Source organism: Spermophilus citellus, assembly GCF_964194105.1.
Source record: "Spermophilus citellus genome assembly, chromosome: 13".
In the NCBI taxonomy this organism is placed as follows: domain Eukaryota; kingdom Metazoa; phylum Chordata; class Mammalia; order Rodentia; family Sciuridae; genus Spermophilus; species Spermophilus citellus.
Window position 1 is genome coordinate 10,507,665 of NC_138193.1, and position 18,442 is coordinate 10,526,106.

The window sequence follows — 18,442 nt, forward strand, 5'->3', positions numbered from 1 at the left end:
TAGGAGTGGGTGAAACACATTGTTTATAGTTGATAATTGTCGAGGGGGAGGCTGAATGTACTATTCCTTCTGCTTTTTGTATATTTGAGATTTTCCATAAGGACAAAGTGATAAAAATCAAAAGTAAAAAATCTTTTTAAATAGGAAAGTTTAAGGCCAGCCTCAACAACTTAGAGAAGCCCTAAGCAATTTAGCCAGATCCTGTCTCAAAATTAAAAAAAAAAATAAAATAAAAAGGGCTGGAAATTTGGCTCAGTTTTTAAGTGCCCCTGGGTTCAATCCCCAGTACCCCCACCCCCCCCAATAAAGAAGAAAAAAAATTATATCTCCCCCGGAAGTCAATAGGCATCTTGCCAACGTCACTGTTCCTACTCGGGCGGTTGAGTGTGGCTTCATTTCATCTGGTTCCTGCCTACTTTGTCTCAAGATTCCAGAAGCAACAGAAAGGTGAACATTGATTCAATTCATCCAGGAAACTAGGTTACCTTTTCTTCATATTCTGTATATTTCTTACATTAGTATCCTTGAGTTTTTATTTAGAACAAGATATATTTAGTGAAGTCTTCCTGGAAATAGACTTTTCCTGGGTTTATGACTCTTTCTAAGCCTCCCAAGAACTTGAGACACAGTGAAAAGTAAATTTCTCAAAAATCAGGAAGTGTAAGCAGAAAATCAAAGAAAGAAGTCATAAAGGAAAGATTTATAGACTGAATATATAGAAGGTTTTTTTTTTACATAGAGACATAAATAAAATGAAGACAGAATTCAGAAAAATATCTGTAACATATGCAACACACAAAGGATCCTAAGAGTATTTTATATGTGTATGTGTGTATCTGTATAAATCAGTGTTCAGCAAAGATACACACATGCACACAAACCCATACCACGCAGGAATATGAAAATGATATACACCTTAATGGAAAATCTAGGGGAAAAAAATCAAAACTACATACAAAATTACTTACCTTCCCTGGTTACCAAATAGTATGACTTAGAAAAAAATGTAAATTGGAAATCAGTTATATACACCCTCCCCATCGAAGTGGTAAGGTCAAAAAACAAAGCTAGAATGAAATGAGAAACTTTACATCCTGCTAGTAGGGGTTTTAATTAGTGTAAGCTTGTGTACACTATCTTCAGATCCTTAAGGGCTTAAAACATTTACCCTTGTAAATCCATATATCACTAGGAATCTATGTAAGTAAATACTTAATTAGAGATATTGACAAGTACATGCAAAGAATAATTATTGATGGCTTACATCTAAAAATGAGAAACTTGAAGTCAATCTAAATACCTACTAAGTACATTCCTATAATCACAAATTGTATACTCATTAAATACATTTCTGAAGGATAAGTAATGACCTGGGGGAAATCCTCAATATCATACTGAACGGAAAGATCAGGGCACAAAACTGCACGTGTCGTGTGTTGACCGCTGGGTTATAGGTGTGCTCGGCACAGGTGGACAGAGTACCTCCTCATTCCCTTCTTTCTTTTATCAAATGTTAACAGTTTGGCTGGGGGTGTGATTGTTGGTAATGTTTTTTTTTTTTTAATTATAGATGGACCCAATACCTTTATTTTATTTATTTATTTTTATGGTGGTGCTGAGGATCAAACCCAGTGCCTCACACAGGCCAGATGAGTACACTACCACTGAGCCACAACCCCAGCCCCTAATGTTTGTTTTTTATTTATATGCTTGTATGTTTTTATTGTAGATTAACTCTGAACCTACATGAATTACATACTGAGGAAAAGTTAAGAAAAGCAGAATTAACAGCAAAAGAGAAGATGGTGAAAATACAAAAAGAACTCGATTGTTAATTAGTTAATTAGTTTTTTTATCTGATGAGTGATGTATGAATAGATTTTCAGCATGAATAATTTAACCCATATAAAAGTCTTCAGAGGAATCTCTGGATGCTTCTCTGACATGAAGGGAACACTGAATAGTTTGGTGAATTTCCTTCTAATTCTTTTTCTATACACACACGGATCAATGTGTGTGTGTGTATATAACATGCTATTTATACATAATAATTTTAATCAATATAAATAAGGCAATACCATATGGATTTGCTGTTTGGTCTTTTGAAAAATGTGTCTTAGAAGGCTGGAATTGTGGCTCAGTGGTAGAGCACTTGCCTGGCATGCGTGAGGCCCTGGGTTTGATCCTCAGTGTTGCATATAAATAAATTAATTAATTAAATAAAAATCCATTGACAACTAAAAAACATAAAAAAAAAAAAAAAGAAAAAATGTGTCTTAAAGACCTTTCCACACCATAGATCTGGGTCAGTCTTACTCGCTTCAGTTGCAATGTTCTTCCGTATTATTAAGGGACACCTACATCATGTCCTTCCTTCCCTGTAGATTTCACTGCACACAGATTTGTTGGCACATGGACAAGATGACCTTTGGGAGATTCCCTCCAGTGGGATTGCTGGACCCAAAGGACCTGTGCATTTTCCATTTTGACGGGGAAGTCCAAATCATTCTCTAAATACATTTTACACTTTCACCAGTCTGTACCCCCACAGGCAGTGTAGGATAGGGCCCTTTCCTGAAGAGGAACCCTATGATGCTGTTGGTGATATGCTTTGTGGGTGTGGAGATGCGCTGGTGGTGCTGAAGGTGGTGTGCGGGTATGAACTGTTCTTCAACCTGCCCACCCCTCGCTGGCTCATATGCTGTAGAAGCAAACATAATAACAGTCCCACAGACAGAAATCAGTTCTTTGGGATGCGTCCTATACATGTGTGCTCTGGGAGGAGCATTATTACTTACTCTGAGATTGCTATAGTATTAGAAGAAGTAATGCATACAGTGGGTAGTACTTAGAGGCATTTAATTACATGCCTTCTGCATGCCAGTGCTGGGCTCTGGAATACATGCCAAGGAGGACAGCTGACGTGCGGGAGAGGCCCCAACTTGATTCCTTATCAGGGAAGGTTGGTCTTAGCAGGTGTCAGCGTCATGAAGTGGAGGAGGTGGAGGGTCCCTGGCAGGGGCTGCTGTGGGCCAGCCTGTGGGCCAGCGTTTGTTCTGGGAATCCTCCAGGTTGATGAAGGGAGCACCTTGGCTGAACTGAGGAGTTTGAACTTCATCCTGAGGGGAATGAAGGGCTCTCAGCAGACGAGAGAAAACTAATCTGAGGTCCTGGCTGCCATGAGCAGGCTGGGGGGAGAGCAGCGAGGTTGGGAAGATGCAAGGGGCTGGGGGGGGGGGGAGGCACGCTGTGGGCAGCTCAGACCTAGTGGGGCCCCGAGTGGATCCAAGGCCATTATTGAGTCAAGTGCACAGGGCTGAGCAGTGTGTGGCTGGCAGAGAAAAATGTCAAGACTGTTATCAAGATTGCAGCCTGGATGATCTAGAAGGAAGAGGACGGGAGGGGAAGTAGTGAGAGTCCTGGCGTTAGAACATTCCAGTCTTCTGCCCCTAGAAAGCAAAGCCAAAGGGGGTGGACATTTTCAAGGGACAGGCGCCAGCTGCCAGCAAACCCATCCCCTCTTATTGGTAGGAAGAGAAAAACTCTTGGTGGTGCAAGACATATACTGCAATAAATCTCAATTTTATCATCAAAGCATACTCTGTACTTAAAATATTTTCAAGTTTATTTCATTTTATTGGTACTGGGGATTGAACCCAGGAGAGTTCTGCTTCTGAGCTACAATGCCAACCTTTTATAATCTTTTTTTTTTTTTTTTTTGAGATGGGGTCTTGCTCAATTGCCCAGGCAGGCCTTGAATAGGCCATCACACCCCTGCAAAAATTATGTTATTTTTGATTGACAAATCATAATTGTATACATTGATGGGGTACAATTTGATGTTTTGATATATGCACAATGTGGCATTATTCATGATTAAATTAAGCTCGTTAACATATATATCACCTCCATTGCTTTTCTTTCTTTTATTTTTGCTTCTCTCTCTCTCTCTCTCTCTCTCTCTCTCTCTCTCTCTCTCTCTCTCTTTCTTTCATCCTCTATTGGGAATTGACCCCAGGGGTACTGTCCTGCTGAGCTACATCCCCGTTCCTTTTTCATTTTTTATTTTGAGAAAGGGTCTCATTAAGTTGCCCAGGCTGACCTCAAACTTTCAATCCTCCAGCCTCCTTGGTTGCTGGCTGTGCACCACTGTGCCAGAACTTGCCTATTCTTTTTCTGTTGCTGTGGTTCTTTTTAGATGTACATGACAGTAGAGTGTATTCTGGCATATCATACACATATGGAGTACAACTTCCCATTCTTGAGGTTGTACATGATGAGGAGTTTCACTGGTCATGTAGTCATGTATGAACATAGGAAAGTGATGTCTGATTCATTCTACTGTCTTTCCTATTCCCATCTTCCCTCCCTTCCCTTCATTCCCTTTTGTCTAATCCACTGAACTTTTATCCCCCCACCCCACCTTATTGTGGGTTAGTATCCGCATGTCAGAGAGAACATTCAGCCTTTGGTTTGTGGGGGTTGGCTTATTTCACTTATTTGCCAGGAAATAGATGGATCTCTAGATCCATCTATTTCCTGGCAAATGCCATGATTTCATTATTAGCTGTGTAATATTCCATTGTATATATTATACCACATTTTTCTTAATCAATTCATCTGCTGAAGAGCACATAGATTGGTTCTGTGGTTTAACTATTGTGAATTAAGCTGCTACAAACATTGATGTGGCTGTGTCACTGTAGTATGTTGATTTTAAGTTCTTTGGGTGTATAACTGCGTCAAATAGTAGCTCCATTCCAAGTTTTCTGAGGACTCTCCATTGTGCTTTCCAGAGTGGTTGCACCAATTTGCAGTCCCACCAGCAATGTATGAGTGAACCTTTTCCCCCACATCCTTACCAACATTTATTGTCACTTGTATTCTTTATAATTGCCATTCTGACTGGAATGAGATGGAATCTCAGTATAGTTTTAATTTTCATTTGTCAGTTTTTTTAATGATGACATTGCTTGATTTTATTTATATGTAGAACCTAAACCTAAAAAAAAAAAGTTGAACTCATAGAAATAGAAAGTAGAACGACGGTCAGCTAGAGTGGAGGGAGTCCCGATGGGAGTGTTGGTAAAGGGTACAGTTTCACATAGGCAGGAGGAACAGGTTTTGAGATCTACTGCAGAGTAGGGTAACTAAAATGGAAAACAATGTGTTCTATTCCAAAATAACTAAGTAAATTTCAAATGTCTTGCATTTTTATCTTTTATTCCCTAATATTTTATTTGACTAGAAGAAACCCTCAGCTATAAATAGAAAAAAAATAGCGATAATATCTAAAATATCCCCTACCTCATTATATATATAGCTTTTTGAGATTTGGACCAAACATTTTATGATCAAGTAGACTGGAGCTGGAGGGCACCATGCTTGCACCTCCTCTGGCTTCACTGAGAACTTTGATTGACTTGCCCTCTCCTGTGAGTGGCCACGTCTGCCTGGGCTGAGCTGTGAAGCAGCGTTTGATTTTGTCCCCTCTGTTTCTTTCATTCATGACTTACGTTTGGGCCCGCTCTTCTTCTGGAACCCAATGCAGTTTCAGTTTTTAGTTTCCTGGACCAGCATCAAATCTGTCACCTTGGAAATGAAGTGTTGAGCAGAGAGGTTGCCCTGGCAACGCTTCATTACAAGATGCAAAGTGAGCCAGATCATTTTATCTCCCCTCTTGCAAAAAAGATTGGTCCATCACCACGTCGTATACAGGACAAAACGGCCTCAACCGTCTGAGGAACCTAGAATTCGAAGCTCTTCATTGCTAATTGCTTTGAAAAAAAAAAAAAAGATTGGAATCATCTGGAAACATCTGTCTGCATTCTGGAGAACCTGCATTACCATCCATCATCAATGTCACCATCCTAGCTTTCTCAGGGTCCCATCAAGGCTTCCTGCTTTGATTGACGCTGGATTGTGTACATAGATGTGTGCATTTATGCCACAGCTCTTATCATTTACTCCTGAAGGACTGTGACAAGGTCCCTGATCTATTATGAAACAGACCCTCGTCACACATTGGGCTCTGAGAGAAGCACTTAATACCACTCAAGTGTCTCATCTGAAACTCAGAGCAGCCTGAGCTGTGGCTGGTCATCCTCACCTAGCTGACAAGGAACGTCAGGTGCAAGAGATCTGGAATGCTCCCAAAGTCGTGACATCTTGTTGCTTTCCACTACATTGGCCTTGAACATAAAGCTATATATTGATTGAAAAGCTTTTTAAAGTAAAATTTTAAAATGATGGTTATTGCAGAAGATATGTGTGTGTGTGTGTGCAAGTGTGTGTGTGTTTATAATTCTTTTCATTGTACAGAAAGATCAGAAACTACAGGTAAGTGGAAAGGAAAGGAACAATAGAGTTAGAATCCCCCAGGGGTGACTCACCTGGCGCTTTCTCTGGTTAGACCTTTTCCACGACACATATTTTTTGCTTTTTGGTTTTGTTTTTCCCCAATGAAGTCAAACTGAACATCCTACTTGGTACCTGCCTTTTGCTCAGCATCTCTCATGAACATTATTCACTGTCAGCATGAAGCTCCTCAGCTCTTTACAGGTCTGAATTAAAAATGCTGAGATACCATCACCGTCTCGGTAACAGGTTTTCATGGGCTTACGAGTGACCTTCTTCACACGCCGATGTGCCAGTTAATTTGGTGGCCTGCCTTCTGTCTGTTCTGTGGAGCTGAAAGCTGAGGACGTGTCACATTAGCACTCAGCCGTGTGCACCATTGCAATAGCTATTGCATCCATGGTATTTATTCATGTGGGATTTGCACTATTTGCCTGTTCATTACACACATCCAATCAGAACCTCTCCTTGGCCGATTTGGTAGTAAGTTCTGGATGTTTAATGGAAACACTGCTTTAGTTGAAAAATAGTGACATTGGTGAATTCAGACAGGATTGAAGAATAAATATATAATAATCTCTATTTCCATACTGTTTTCTCAATTTCAAAATGTTTGGGATGGTTCTAGTTTAGCAGGTAATAGCTGTGTCTGTAGTTTGGTATTGTGTGTGTGTGTGTGTGTGTGTGTGTGGTTTTTTTTTTTTGTTTTTTTTGTTTTTTTTTTTGTACCAGAGATTGAGCCCAGGGGCACTTAACCACTGAGCCACATCCCCAGCCCTTTTAAATATTTTACTAAGAGACAGGGTCTCACTGAGTTGCTTAGCACCTCGCTAAGTTGCTGAGGCTGGCTTTGAACTCATGATTCTCCTGCCTTAGCATCCTGAACTTCTGGGATTACAGACATGTGCCAGGGCACCCACCTATAGTTTTGTATTCTATTTTCTTCATTTAGCCCGAGTTCTGAATGTTTTTCCTCATAATGACCATTTTTGGATGAATTTCAATGATTGCTCTATTATTCAATAATATGAACTACTACAATTTACTTAATTGTTCCTCCTGTTATTAGGTAGCTTATTTGGAGTTTAATGAATGTCCATTTTCCTATGTCTTTCACTAAAGCAGAATAGTAAAACAAAACAAAACCCCAAATTTTTCAGTTGCTATGTAAAAATGGTACCATATTTCATTTTAATATTCAATTATTTTATCATTTGCAAACAGTTTTCTTATATAAACTAAATACAGTTCTTAAATATTTTTATATTATTCATATACTTGGCATATTCTTAAAATATTCTTTTAAAATAGTCTTAAGATATTCTTTAAAAACAACAGAGTTATGCTTCATCCCATGCTTCAATGACCAAGAATTTAAATTTGGTAGAATTCAAACTTATTTATGCTTTATAATAAGATGAATTTAAAAGAAAAAGTCTTGGGGCCTTAGTCATTATTCTAATTTGTATATAGTTTTACTCTCTTGTGTATTCAATAAATGATGACTTTGTACATGTATTGTGCCAGTAACTACTATTTTTTAAAAGAGCCTAAAGAACTCTGGAGTTTGATATGGAAAGAGAAGCCATATAACAAAAACAGCAATAAATGCATTTGACTATAAAGGGACTGAATGAAAAAGTATGCAGAGACTGCCTAATATCTGTAGAGAGTGAGGATAAGTACCATTATCATTATTAATAAAGTTGTTCTTGAAATACAAGCAACCACAAACGTTAGCACAGTTGTGGGGGAAAATTGCTGGTGGACTGAAAATTGGTGCAACCACTCTAGAAAAACAGTATGGAGATTCCTCAGGAAACTTGGAACGGAACCATTTGACCCAATTATCCCACTCCTAAATTCATACTCAAAGAACTTAAAATCAGCATACTACAGTGACACAGCCACATCAATGTTTATAGCAGTTCAATTCACAACAGCTAGACTATGGAGCCAACATAGGTACTCTTCAACAGATGAATGGAAAAAAAATGTGATACACACACACACACACACACACACACACACACACTGGAATATTAGTCAGCCATAAAGAAGAAGGAAATTATGGCATTTGCCAGTAAATAAGTGGAACTCTAGACTATCATGCTAAGTGAAACAAGTCAATCCCTAAAAACCAAAGGCTGAATGTTTTGTCTTATTTGCAGATGCTAATTCACAATAGGGGTGGGGTGGGGGTTAGGGAAGAATAGAAGTACTTTGGATTAGACAAAGGGGAACGAAAGGAAGGGAGGGCATTGGGAATATGAAAGATAGTAGAATGAATGGGACATCATTTCCCTATGTGCATGTATGATTACCCGACCAACGTAATTCTGCATCATGTACAACCAAAAGAATGAGAAGTTATTCATGTATGTAAAATATGTCAAATACATTCTCCTACCATGTATAACTAGTTAGAACTAACTTTTTTAAAAAAGAAGACCTCATGAGAATGTCAAAAAATAATTTTAAAAAATTGCTCTTGAGTTCAGTGGTTGCCTTTGGGTATTTGATCTAACAGAAGATTTCTAACATAATCAGCCCAAATTGGCCTGACCATGAATTCTAGCAGTTTCCTCTGCGTTTGTGGTCAGGACCTCTCCTCCCTCTCTCTCTCCCCCTCATTCTGTCCCTGTCTGTCTGTCTCTGCACTCACACAACCCTCACAAACTGTTGTCCCAAAGGATGTGATCATCAGTACCGATTTGGTAAGGCCTCTGGGTCAGCCTCAAGAAAATGGAAGCAGCAGTACCTCCAGGCTTCCTTTTGCTATCAACTATGGTCCACAGGGTCCCTCACTGTATTAATAAGCGAGCCACATTCAAAAGTGGCATGATCGGGGGCTTTTATTATCCTCAGCTTCCTCGTGAGCCCCACTTCCCTCCCCACTGGCTTGCTTCTGGTCCCCCCAGCCCTGAGAACGCCCCTTATGACCTCAGAGTCACATTAAGTTCGACATCATAAAGAGGGTGTCGCATCTGACCTGCTGGGCCAGCACCATGCTGTAAAAACTAAGACCACAGACAGAAGGTGTGGGGTTATGCCTTTGTCTTTCCCCAAATCTGCATGCAGAAAGGGGGGAGGAGTGGGTGCATACAAGCCAATTTGAATGACCACACTGAAGTCGGCCATGACCATGGAAGGCATGAGATCGAAGTCCACAAAAGAGGGAAGTAACCCATGAATGGGGTTTCTTAAGTCCAAGAGTCAAGATGATCGTGGTGAAATGTTATAATGCTACTAAGTATTCAGGGGTATGGATTTATAGCTGAGGCATTAGTTGACAAACTAGGAGAGCTATTTATAGACTTCTAAAGTTTGGGGGTTCCCCCCCCCAAGGGAGATAAAAATGTGTCTCTCATTCCACAGAGATGACTTTTTTTTTCCCTTTGAAAGTGTATATGACCCGTAGCTCTATTTTGAGAGATGTTTGTTCCCCACGAACACAAGCTTCAGTCTCAAAGCCTAGTGGTGCCACCTTTAATCCAGTGTTCTGGTCCCTTCCTTTTGACCAGATTGTTCAGAAGCCACTGGCTGGTTTTTAAGTAGCGAGGTTGGACCATGTGACCTGTAACTTCATTTCTTTCTCTTTGGTTTTCTAAATCTTTGCCAGTTGGTGGGTTTGTTTGAGTCTTGATGGTTTAATTATAAAATTAATTTATGTATTTGAACAAAAACTAATAATTAATTTATGTATTTGAAAAAAAAAAAAGAACTAAATAGTTAAGAAAGTCCTACCCGCCTCTCTTCACTTGCCCTGAATCCCAGATTTTGAGAAGTAATCGCAGTTGGTCATTGTAAACCTCATCTTATTCCTGTGTTAGATATGCTTTAAAATAAATAAAGCATCGCAGATAAAGTTGAGGACCGTGTATCACCTTTTTTGATCCCATTCTCCCCCCAGAGGTAAACAGCAGTCTATATTTCTATGTATGTTTTAAAACTTTTAGTACAAAGAGCACTAAAGCATTGTTCTCCAGGTTTAAAACTCCTATTGTCAAGGGATAAAAACAAAATGGAGTCACATTTGCTCGTGACACAGAAAACAGTCAGGCGGCCACTGTTCATCAGACCCCTGATGGGGCAACAGCTGAAGCTCTGAACCCTGCTGCAGACCCCCCACTCCAAGCAAGCTGACCCTTAAAACACTGTTGACCCTGACCTTCTGCATAATGGACCTCCTCCCCCAAACTACAGAGACCGAGACCACACCCAATTCCTTTCTCACAAAGAGCTTGACTAATCATGGTCTAGCAGGTAATGCAATCTCCAGTCCTCAGAAGGGTAAAGCTAGAAATATAGCTGCCATTTTGTAAAATCTTGGAGGACATTTCCCCAATGTTGCCTCTCTGATAATCTGTTCTTTTGAAATTTCTATTAATATAAAAGATTCTCTGTCTCTTTATACATATACCTACCTATCATCTATTTATCTATAATTTTTGGCTTTTGGCCTTTCTGTGATATAGAAAGGGAAAGGCATCCAGTATTATCATTCACCCATTCTTAAAGACTATTTTGTCTGCTCTAGAATTTATTCTGTTAAGATCCATCTTTGTTTCAGTTCCATTGTCTTTTTTTTAAGATAGATTTTTAAATTTTTTTTGTAGTTTTTTAAAAATATAGTTGTTATTTTTCATCTAAGTTATTGGAATAGTGGGCAATCATACTTCTTAATTTTTCTTTGACATCCATTGCTTCTTGTGGTACTTGAGTAAAGTTTTGTAGTTTTATCTTTTTTGTCTTTGAACAGATTAGTTGTAAGTCATTTTAATAATAATTAAAGTCATGTTTAGAGATGGCTCATAAAATTAATTTAAGTGCATTGACATTTTGTTTGTTAATTTCCTCAACTAATATTTTTGGCATTTGTGTTCTTTTTTCTTTGCTCTTCTATTTGAAGTTGCCTAAATCCATCCTCTTGGCCCTCAACACCAGGGACAACACCATGGATATTTAGGGTGTTTGTTCCATGGTGATATTATGGCTATCACAGAGACAAAAAGTGGTCTGGTTTAGTGCCTGGTTGTAAAACCACAGGAGTGTCCTTTCACTAGGTAGGGCCTTCTTTCGGGGCTGAGACCCTTGTGCCAGTTGACATCAGTCACTGATGTGACTTCTTTTCCAGAGCACTCATGGTCCCATTTGGTCCCACTTGCTTTGCAGGCGCTGAGCTCCCACTGCCTCGCCATCTTTGGAGCCAGAATCAATAACCATGGCTTTAGCCCTGCTCACCATTCACATTTCTGTCCATCTTTTTACATCCATCTTTTATCAACTATGCTTCTGTCCTTCTTTTTCTTTCTTTCTATGAATTATTTTATTAAATAATAATAACAAAGTTTTGGGAAGATTTTAGTGGCAGGGAGGAACAGAAAACCATGAAATCTATCATCCTAATTAAAAGTAAAATATTTACTTCTTCAGAGCAATGAGAAGTTATGCTCCATTTGTGTACAATGTGTCAAAAATGCATTCTCATGTCATGTATAACTAATTAGAACAAATTTTAAAATTTTACTTTTTAAAATAATTTCCCACATTTCCAAAATGTCTTCATGTTCATTATGATCAGAATATCATATGATTTTGGAACAACGATAGTACAGCTTAGTATTTTCCTATTCAATTTTTTCTTTTTGTTTAAATGTTAAAGAATAGAATATACCTATATTATTATTATTATTATTATTATTATTATTAAATATAGGAATCTTACACATTGCCCAGGCTGTTCTTAAACTCCTGAGCTCCAGTTATCCTCCAGCCTCTGCCTCCTAAGGAGCTGGGCCTACAGGGATGCACCACTACACCCAACTTGGAATATATCTTTTGATGAGTATATGTCTATCATTTATCAACAAATATTTGGTGAGGGCCTATGAATTTCCAGGTACTGTGCTAGGTGGTAGCAGTTTAGTAGTGACTGAAACAAAGTTCCTGCACAGAGCTCACATTCTGCTAGGGAGAGACGGGTAATATGCAAATAGGCAAATATAAAATGATTAAGATGAAAAGAAGTCTTGGGAACAGAAGAATATGATAGAGGGTTCTGGTTCCAGGGAAGATGGAGTGAGTCCTTCACCCTGTTTCTCCACTTGATACAACTATAAATCCTGGACAGAGTACTTAGGTGACCAATTAACTGACATGGAAATGGTCCCGAGAGAACTGGGGAGGGATACCAGAGTTTGAAGTTCCACCCAATCAGCGATAAGTTGACCATTTTTCTCCCTGGAATTGACTGGCATGGAATCAGAGGTATCCCAAACCCACAAGTAAGTACCAGGTGCGGGAAGCAGAACCCAGAAAAGTCTCTATTTTTGGTACTCTGCTATTCTTGGAGCCACTATTCCTTCCTCGTTTGCCAGCCAAGAGGAAAAATAGCCAAGAGATATGAACCAACATCAGATATTCTCAAAAGAAGGAAATATGAAATAAATATATTAAAAAGATGATTAATTCAACTAAGTCACTTACAAAAAAGCAACAATGAGATCCATTTCCTTTTGGCAGGTGTGTGCTTAACAATGTATTAATAATAATAATAATACAATATTAACATTGTTATTATTGTATTAATAATATGTATCAATAATACAATAATAATAATGTATTATTAATAATTTTTCAAATTTTTTATGAACATGTAATAATTATGTATATTTAAGGAGTCCTATTTTTTATTGCCTGCTCTTTCCAACTTGATAGATGCTCTTGGAAATCATACTCAATGCTAAGTAGGGTTTCCTGAAGAGTTTTGGGTTTTGGGTGTTGGTGTTTTGGGTGTTGTGATGATGTGGTGTTTTAAAATGTAGTTTTAAAATATAGAGTTTTAAGACCTGGAAGAGAAAAGTTAGCAATGACATCTGATCCTTATGGTTCATGACTCCCTCCACCTTCCACTTTTCTACATTTATAAGTCGTTGATTTTATAGTTGGAAAAACAGCCCACGGCCCTGCAGCTCCAGCTCTGCAGGCACGTGGGGACCTGTCAAGTGACACCTGCTTTCCTTTGGTTTCGGCCTGTAGGTATTTCCTCTGGCACATGTGTGCAACGACACGAATAAGATGACACTGATCAATCCCCAAGGAGTCAAACTCAATATCTACAAGCAGAAAGTGGAGCAGGCCATTAAATCCTATGAAAAGTGAGTACCAGTCCCGACCGCTCTTCAGCGGACACAGAATTTGTTTCAGCCTGTTTTTTCTCACGTGCCCTTGTTTGGCTTGAGTTTTTGTTTGTTTGTTTTTAATTTGAAGCAGCTATTTAAAAATCATCCAACATTCATATAAGCAGCTATGTAGGGAATTCTTACGTACCCGAATATTCCCAAGAGTTCTCGAGAAACCATCTTCCCTTTCCAGCCTCGACAGAAACCTCATGTTCCGTTAGCTTTTCCTCTTGGCCCAGTGAATTGGGTCATTTCCACATCTAACGTTCTGTAAAATGACTGTGGAAGATCACAGATCCAGCCCTCCATATCTGTGGGGGTCTGCATTGGCTGATTCAATGACCCATGGATTGAAAATATGCAAAAGAAAAAAATTGCATCTGCGCTGCATATGAATAGACTTGGTTTTCTTGTCACGACTCCTCAGACAATGCCCACAGAACAACTATTTACATGGCATTTACCCTGTGTTAGGCATTATAGGCAATTTAGAGAAGATTTTAAGTGTACAGGAGACTGTGGATAGGCTCCGTGGACATACTGGGTATGTCTTTTTATGGAAGGGCTTGGGCATCCTTGGATTTGGTATCTGGGGGTGGGCAGGAGGTCCTGGGACTAACCCCCATGGATACTGAGGGACAACTCTATACAAATAGATTATTATTTGAAACTTTTTGTACCTCCGGGCACAGTAGCACACGCCTACAATCCCAGCGGCTCAGGAGGCTGAAGCAAGAGGATCATGAGTTCAAAGCCAGCCTCAGCAACAGCGAGGCGCTAAGCACCTTGGTGAGACCCTGTCTCTAAATAAAATAAAAAATAGGGCCGGGGATGTGGCTCAGTGGTTGAGTGCCCCTGAGTTCAATCCCTGGTACAAAAAACAAAACAAAAACAAAAACTTTTTGTATCAAGTTCAAGATGACCAAGCTGACTCAACAGTGCCATCTTCCACCCCAGCATAGAATTAATCCTTGATACACAGCTCTTAGACCTGGACTGTGCCCAGATTCTTCAGGCAAGACTGCTCTTCTTTCTGGAAGCTGGGCTCTTGTTTTTTTGTTTTTTGTTTGTCTTTCTTTCTCTACTACATATGAGAAAAAATGAAATAAAAACACAAAAGTCAATCATGTAGCCAGGCCAGCATTTATTAATCTCTAGTCATTTTGTGGTGGGCCTACTATGTGTTCAAAATAAGTATAGGCACTCATACATTGCTAGTGGGACTCCAAATTGGTGCAACCAATCTGGAAAGCAGTATGGAGATTCCTCAGGAATCTAGGAATGGAACCACCATTTGACCCAGCTATCCCACTCCTAGGTTTATACCCAAAGGGCTTAAAATCAGCATACTACAGGGACACAGCCACATCAATGTTTATAACAGTTTAATTCACAATAGCTAAACTATGGAACCAACTTAGCTGCCCTTCAATAGATGAATGGATAAAGAAAATGTGGTGTCTACACACAATGGAATGTTACTCAACCATAAAGAAGAATGAAATTATGGCATTTGATGGTAAATGGGTGAAACTGGAGACTATCATGCCAAGTGAAATAAGCCAGCCCCCCAAAACCATAGGCTGAATGCTCTCTCTGATATGTGGATGCTAACCCATAATAAGGGGGAAGGGAAGGGAGGTATAGAAGTTCATTGAATTAGACAAAGGGGAATGAAGGGAAGGGAGAAGGGATGGGAATTGGAGAGATAGTAGAATGAATCAGATATCACTTTACTACGTTCATATATGAACACACGACCAGTGAAACTCCACATCATGTTCAACCACAAGAATGGGAAGTCGTACTTCGTGTGTATGATATGTCAGAATATACTCTACTGTCATGTATACCTAAAAAGAACAAATTTTTTAAAAGTCAGAAATAAAATAAATACCACTAAATTAATATATAAAAATGTATGTATCCCTTCACAGAAAATATAAATAATATACATAATTATTTTTTTTTAAAAAAGAAGAAAGTACAGAGCTTGACTCCTGCCTACAGGGAGTGCCAATCCATCCCACTAAGAGGCCTTGGCCTACCATGTCCGTCACAGGCCTCTCCAAGCCCCCCTCCAACTGGAGCCTCTTCCATTGGGCCTCCCTTAAGAATCGAGGCCATGGTATGTGGGCTCCATCAGTGGCCTCCGTGGGCTCCTCAGCTCAGGTTGAGGGCATCTGTTCCAAAATGCTTAGGATCACAAGTATTTCAGATTTGGAATTCGTTTTTTCAGATTTTGGATAATTCCCTATGTAACATGAGCTATCCTGGGGAGAAGACCCACGTCCAAATAAAATTCACTTAGGTTTCATAAACGCCATATATACATAGCTGGGAGGTAATTTTGAGCAATATTTAAAATTATTCTGTGCACAAGAGTTTAGTGGTTTGGATATTTTCCACTGTGGTGTCAGGTGGGGAAGGTCGACAGGTTTTGGATTGGGGATGTTTGGATTAAGGAGGCACCTCAGCCTGCCCTCCACCTTTCTGTCACAGGTGGGACAGGCTATTCCAAGGCTCACCCTTCCCCATGGCTCTGATGCTTCCTTTCGGGCATTTCCCGAAGGGCCTTCAGGAACTTAGCTCCTCTTCCTGCCTTGCTACTGTCCCGCCCTGGGCCCCCCATCCTTCTTGCCTCAGCACCAGTCACCTCCTCGGAGGGGCCATTCCACAGGCCCTTTCTACTGCCCGCCTGCATGTGGCCCTCAGGGGACTCACTGCTACTGCCCAGTCCTCAGGCTTGCTGACCACCTCTGCTCCTAACCCGGGGCTGTTAGCTCCAGAGCCAGGGGCTGGCCAACCTTGTTTCCCCCTTATCTGTTCCTCCTTGCAGGTGTTTGTATATTTGACCATTTAATTCAAATTTGATATAATTCCAGTTTAGTTGTTATAATTTTTCAAAGTCAAGTATTCCAAATGTAACATCATGGTACCACTCAAATTCTAATGTTGTTTCCTTGTGTGATTCAGATATTTGTGTCCTATAATCACCAGTCTGTGAAAGCCTGGCGCACGGCCACCAGCTGGAGCTTTGGGGTCAGACAGAGCTTGTAGGTTTCCCTCGGGGCCCTGAGGCTCATGCTGGGCAAGTGTACGACATTCATGAGCCTCAGATTCCTTATTTACAATAGAACTCATCTCACAGGGCTCTCACAAGGCCTATGTAAATCATATTTAAAGAGCAATTAATGTGAATTATTTCCCCCTCTCCTTCCCTGAGTCTGGTGATCATGAAGTAACCATGAATACCTGCACTGTCCTTGTCACCAGGCTCTTCCCACTGGGCTCACATTTTCCCCAAGGCTTCAGGAAGGACAAGGACGCCCCATTCCCAGGCAAAAATGTGCTTCTTTCTTAAAAGCAAAACCCCAGTACAGATGTGGTAATGATTCGTCCCATTTCCTACTTCTGAGTGAAAAACCTTTCAGTCACTGCAAGTTCAAGATCTCCGCTCTGAAAATCCAAAATCCAGAATGCTCCAAAATCTAAAAAGTCTTAAGTGCCCATATGATGCCAAAAATGGAAAATTTCACACCTGGTCTCATATGAAAGATCAGAGCCAAAATGCAGGAACACTAAAATATTCTATCAAGTTACTTTCAGGTTGTATGTACAAGGTGTATATGAAATATAAATGAATTCTTGCTTAGATGATGTGCTTTCGAAAAAACCTCTCCTAAAGGGTTGAATTAAAATTCAGGACATGTGCTAGCTAATTGGATCCACATTCACCAATGGTGTCTGCAAGTTTCCAAGCCTGGCCCTTCTTTAGAACCTGGGAACAATGGACATGGAGTTATTTCTGGTCACTTCATAGGTGATCAGAAATCTCTCACTTCAGCCTCTCAGTGCCAAGGACAAGTAATGGTATCCTTGTTTTATTGATGAGAAAACATTTTCAAAAGTTCTGCCCCGTGGGCTCAGCCAGCAGCACAGGGATGGATACGGAGTTCTCAGCCCAGGCCCGTGCTGGGCAAGAGCCCTTGTCCACTCCCCCTCCCCACCACACTGAGCCCATTTTCAAGTGGAGATTTAAGAGGGGGTTGAATATTTCTTTTAAATAAGAGCACAACAAAATGCATACTATAAATCTTTTCCATAAGTCTCGGGAGCCTTGATTATTGTTACATGAATCACGTGATTAAAGAAACCCAATTTCCAAATTGACCCCAAAGAACCAGAATACTTCGGTGGGACAGAAGCACAGAGCGGGCACATCCCCTCCTCCTCTTGCGCTATCACCTACTTACAGAGCACAGCATAGAATCATGTCCCACATGATTCTGTGCTGTGCTCAGCTACCTCAGGGAGTCCCCACGGCTACCCCAGGAGTTCTAACTGTTGCTGTCCCCATTTGACAAAGAAGTTGGGCACTGCCCAGAGCCACATGACCAGGAAGAGGAGATGCTAAGTGAACTCTGTCCCGGGTTATGCCCACCCCCAAACTCTTTTGCCCTGTCCCCCAGGCTCCAGATGGGCAAGCAGGTCAAGAGAGCTCTACCTGAGGTGTGTTCTCAGAACTCTGCTCCATAGGTGCTGGCTCCTGTGGCTTGAAGAGTAATACTTCTAGTGGCATTCCCCCACCTCCTTATGTTGAAGATTTTTTTTTTCATGGAATCCAGACTCTCACTCCTCACGGTCAGGGTTCTATGCCCTGCAGCCCACAAAGCCTGCTTTGGGGGTAATAACATAAGGACACAGAGCTGGGTGAGACCCTTTGAATGAAGCATCACTGATTAGTAACAAGGAGACCAGCTGTAGCCACCCGACAGGAACACCACTGGCTCCAACTTCCTCCTTTGCTCTTGGGTTGACAGTTCCTCTCTGAAGACACCATCGGTGATGGGCTTTGGTCTCAGCATGTTGACGTGAATGAGCCATGTGCTGTGGGTCCC

General features: G+C 40.4%; 1 protein-coding gene across 1 annotated transcript in view; it reads left to right on the forward strand.

The window, feature by feature from the left end:
* VWA3B (von Willebrand factor A domain containing 3B) overlaps window positions 1-18,442 on the forward strand; it is a 225,563-nt gene that overhangs the window by 160,521 nt on the left and 46,600 nt on the right. The window contains exon 24 of the mRNA XM_081265190.1: window positions 13,399-13,517. Within this exon, the coding sequence (XP_081121316.1) occupies window positions 13,399-13,517 (119 nt within the window). The remainder of the gene's footprint in view (window positions 1-13,398; window positions 13,518-18,442) is intronic.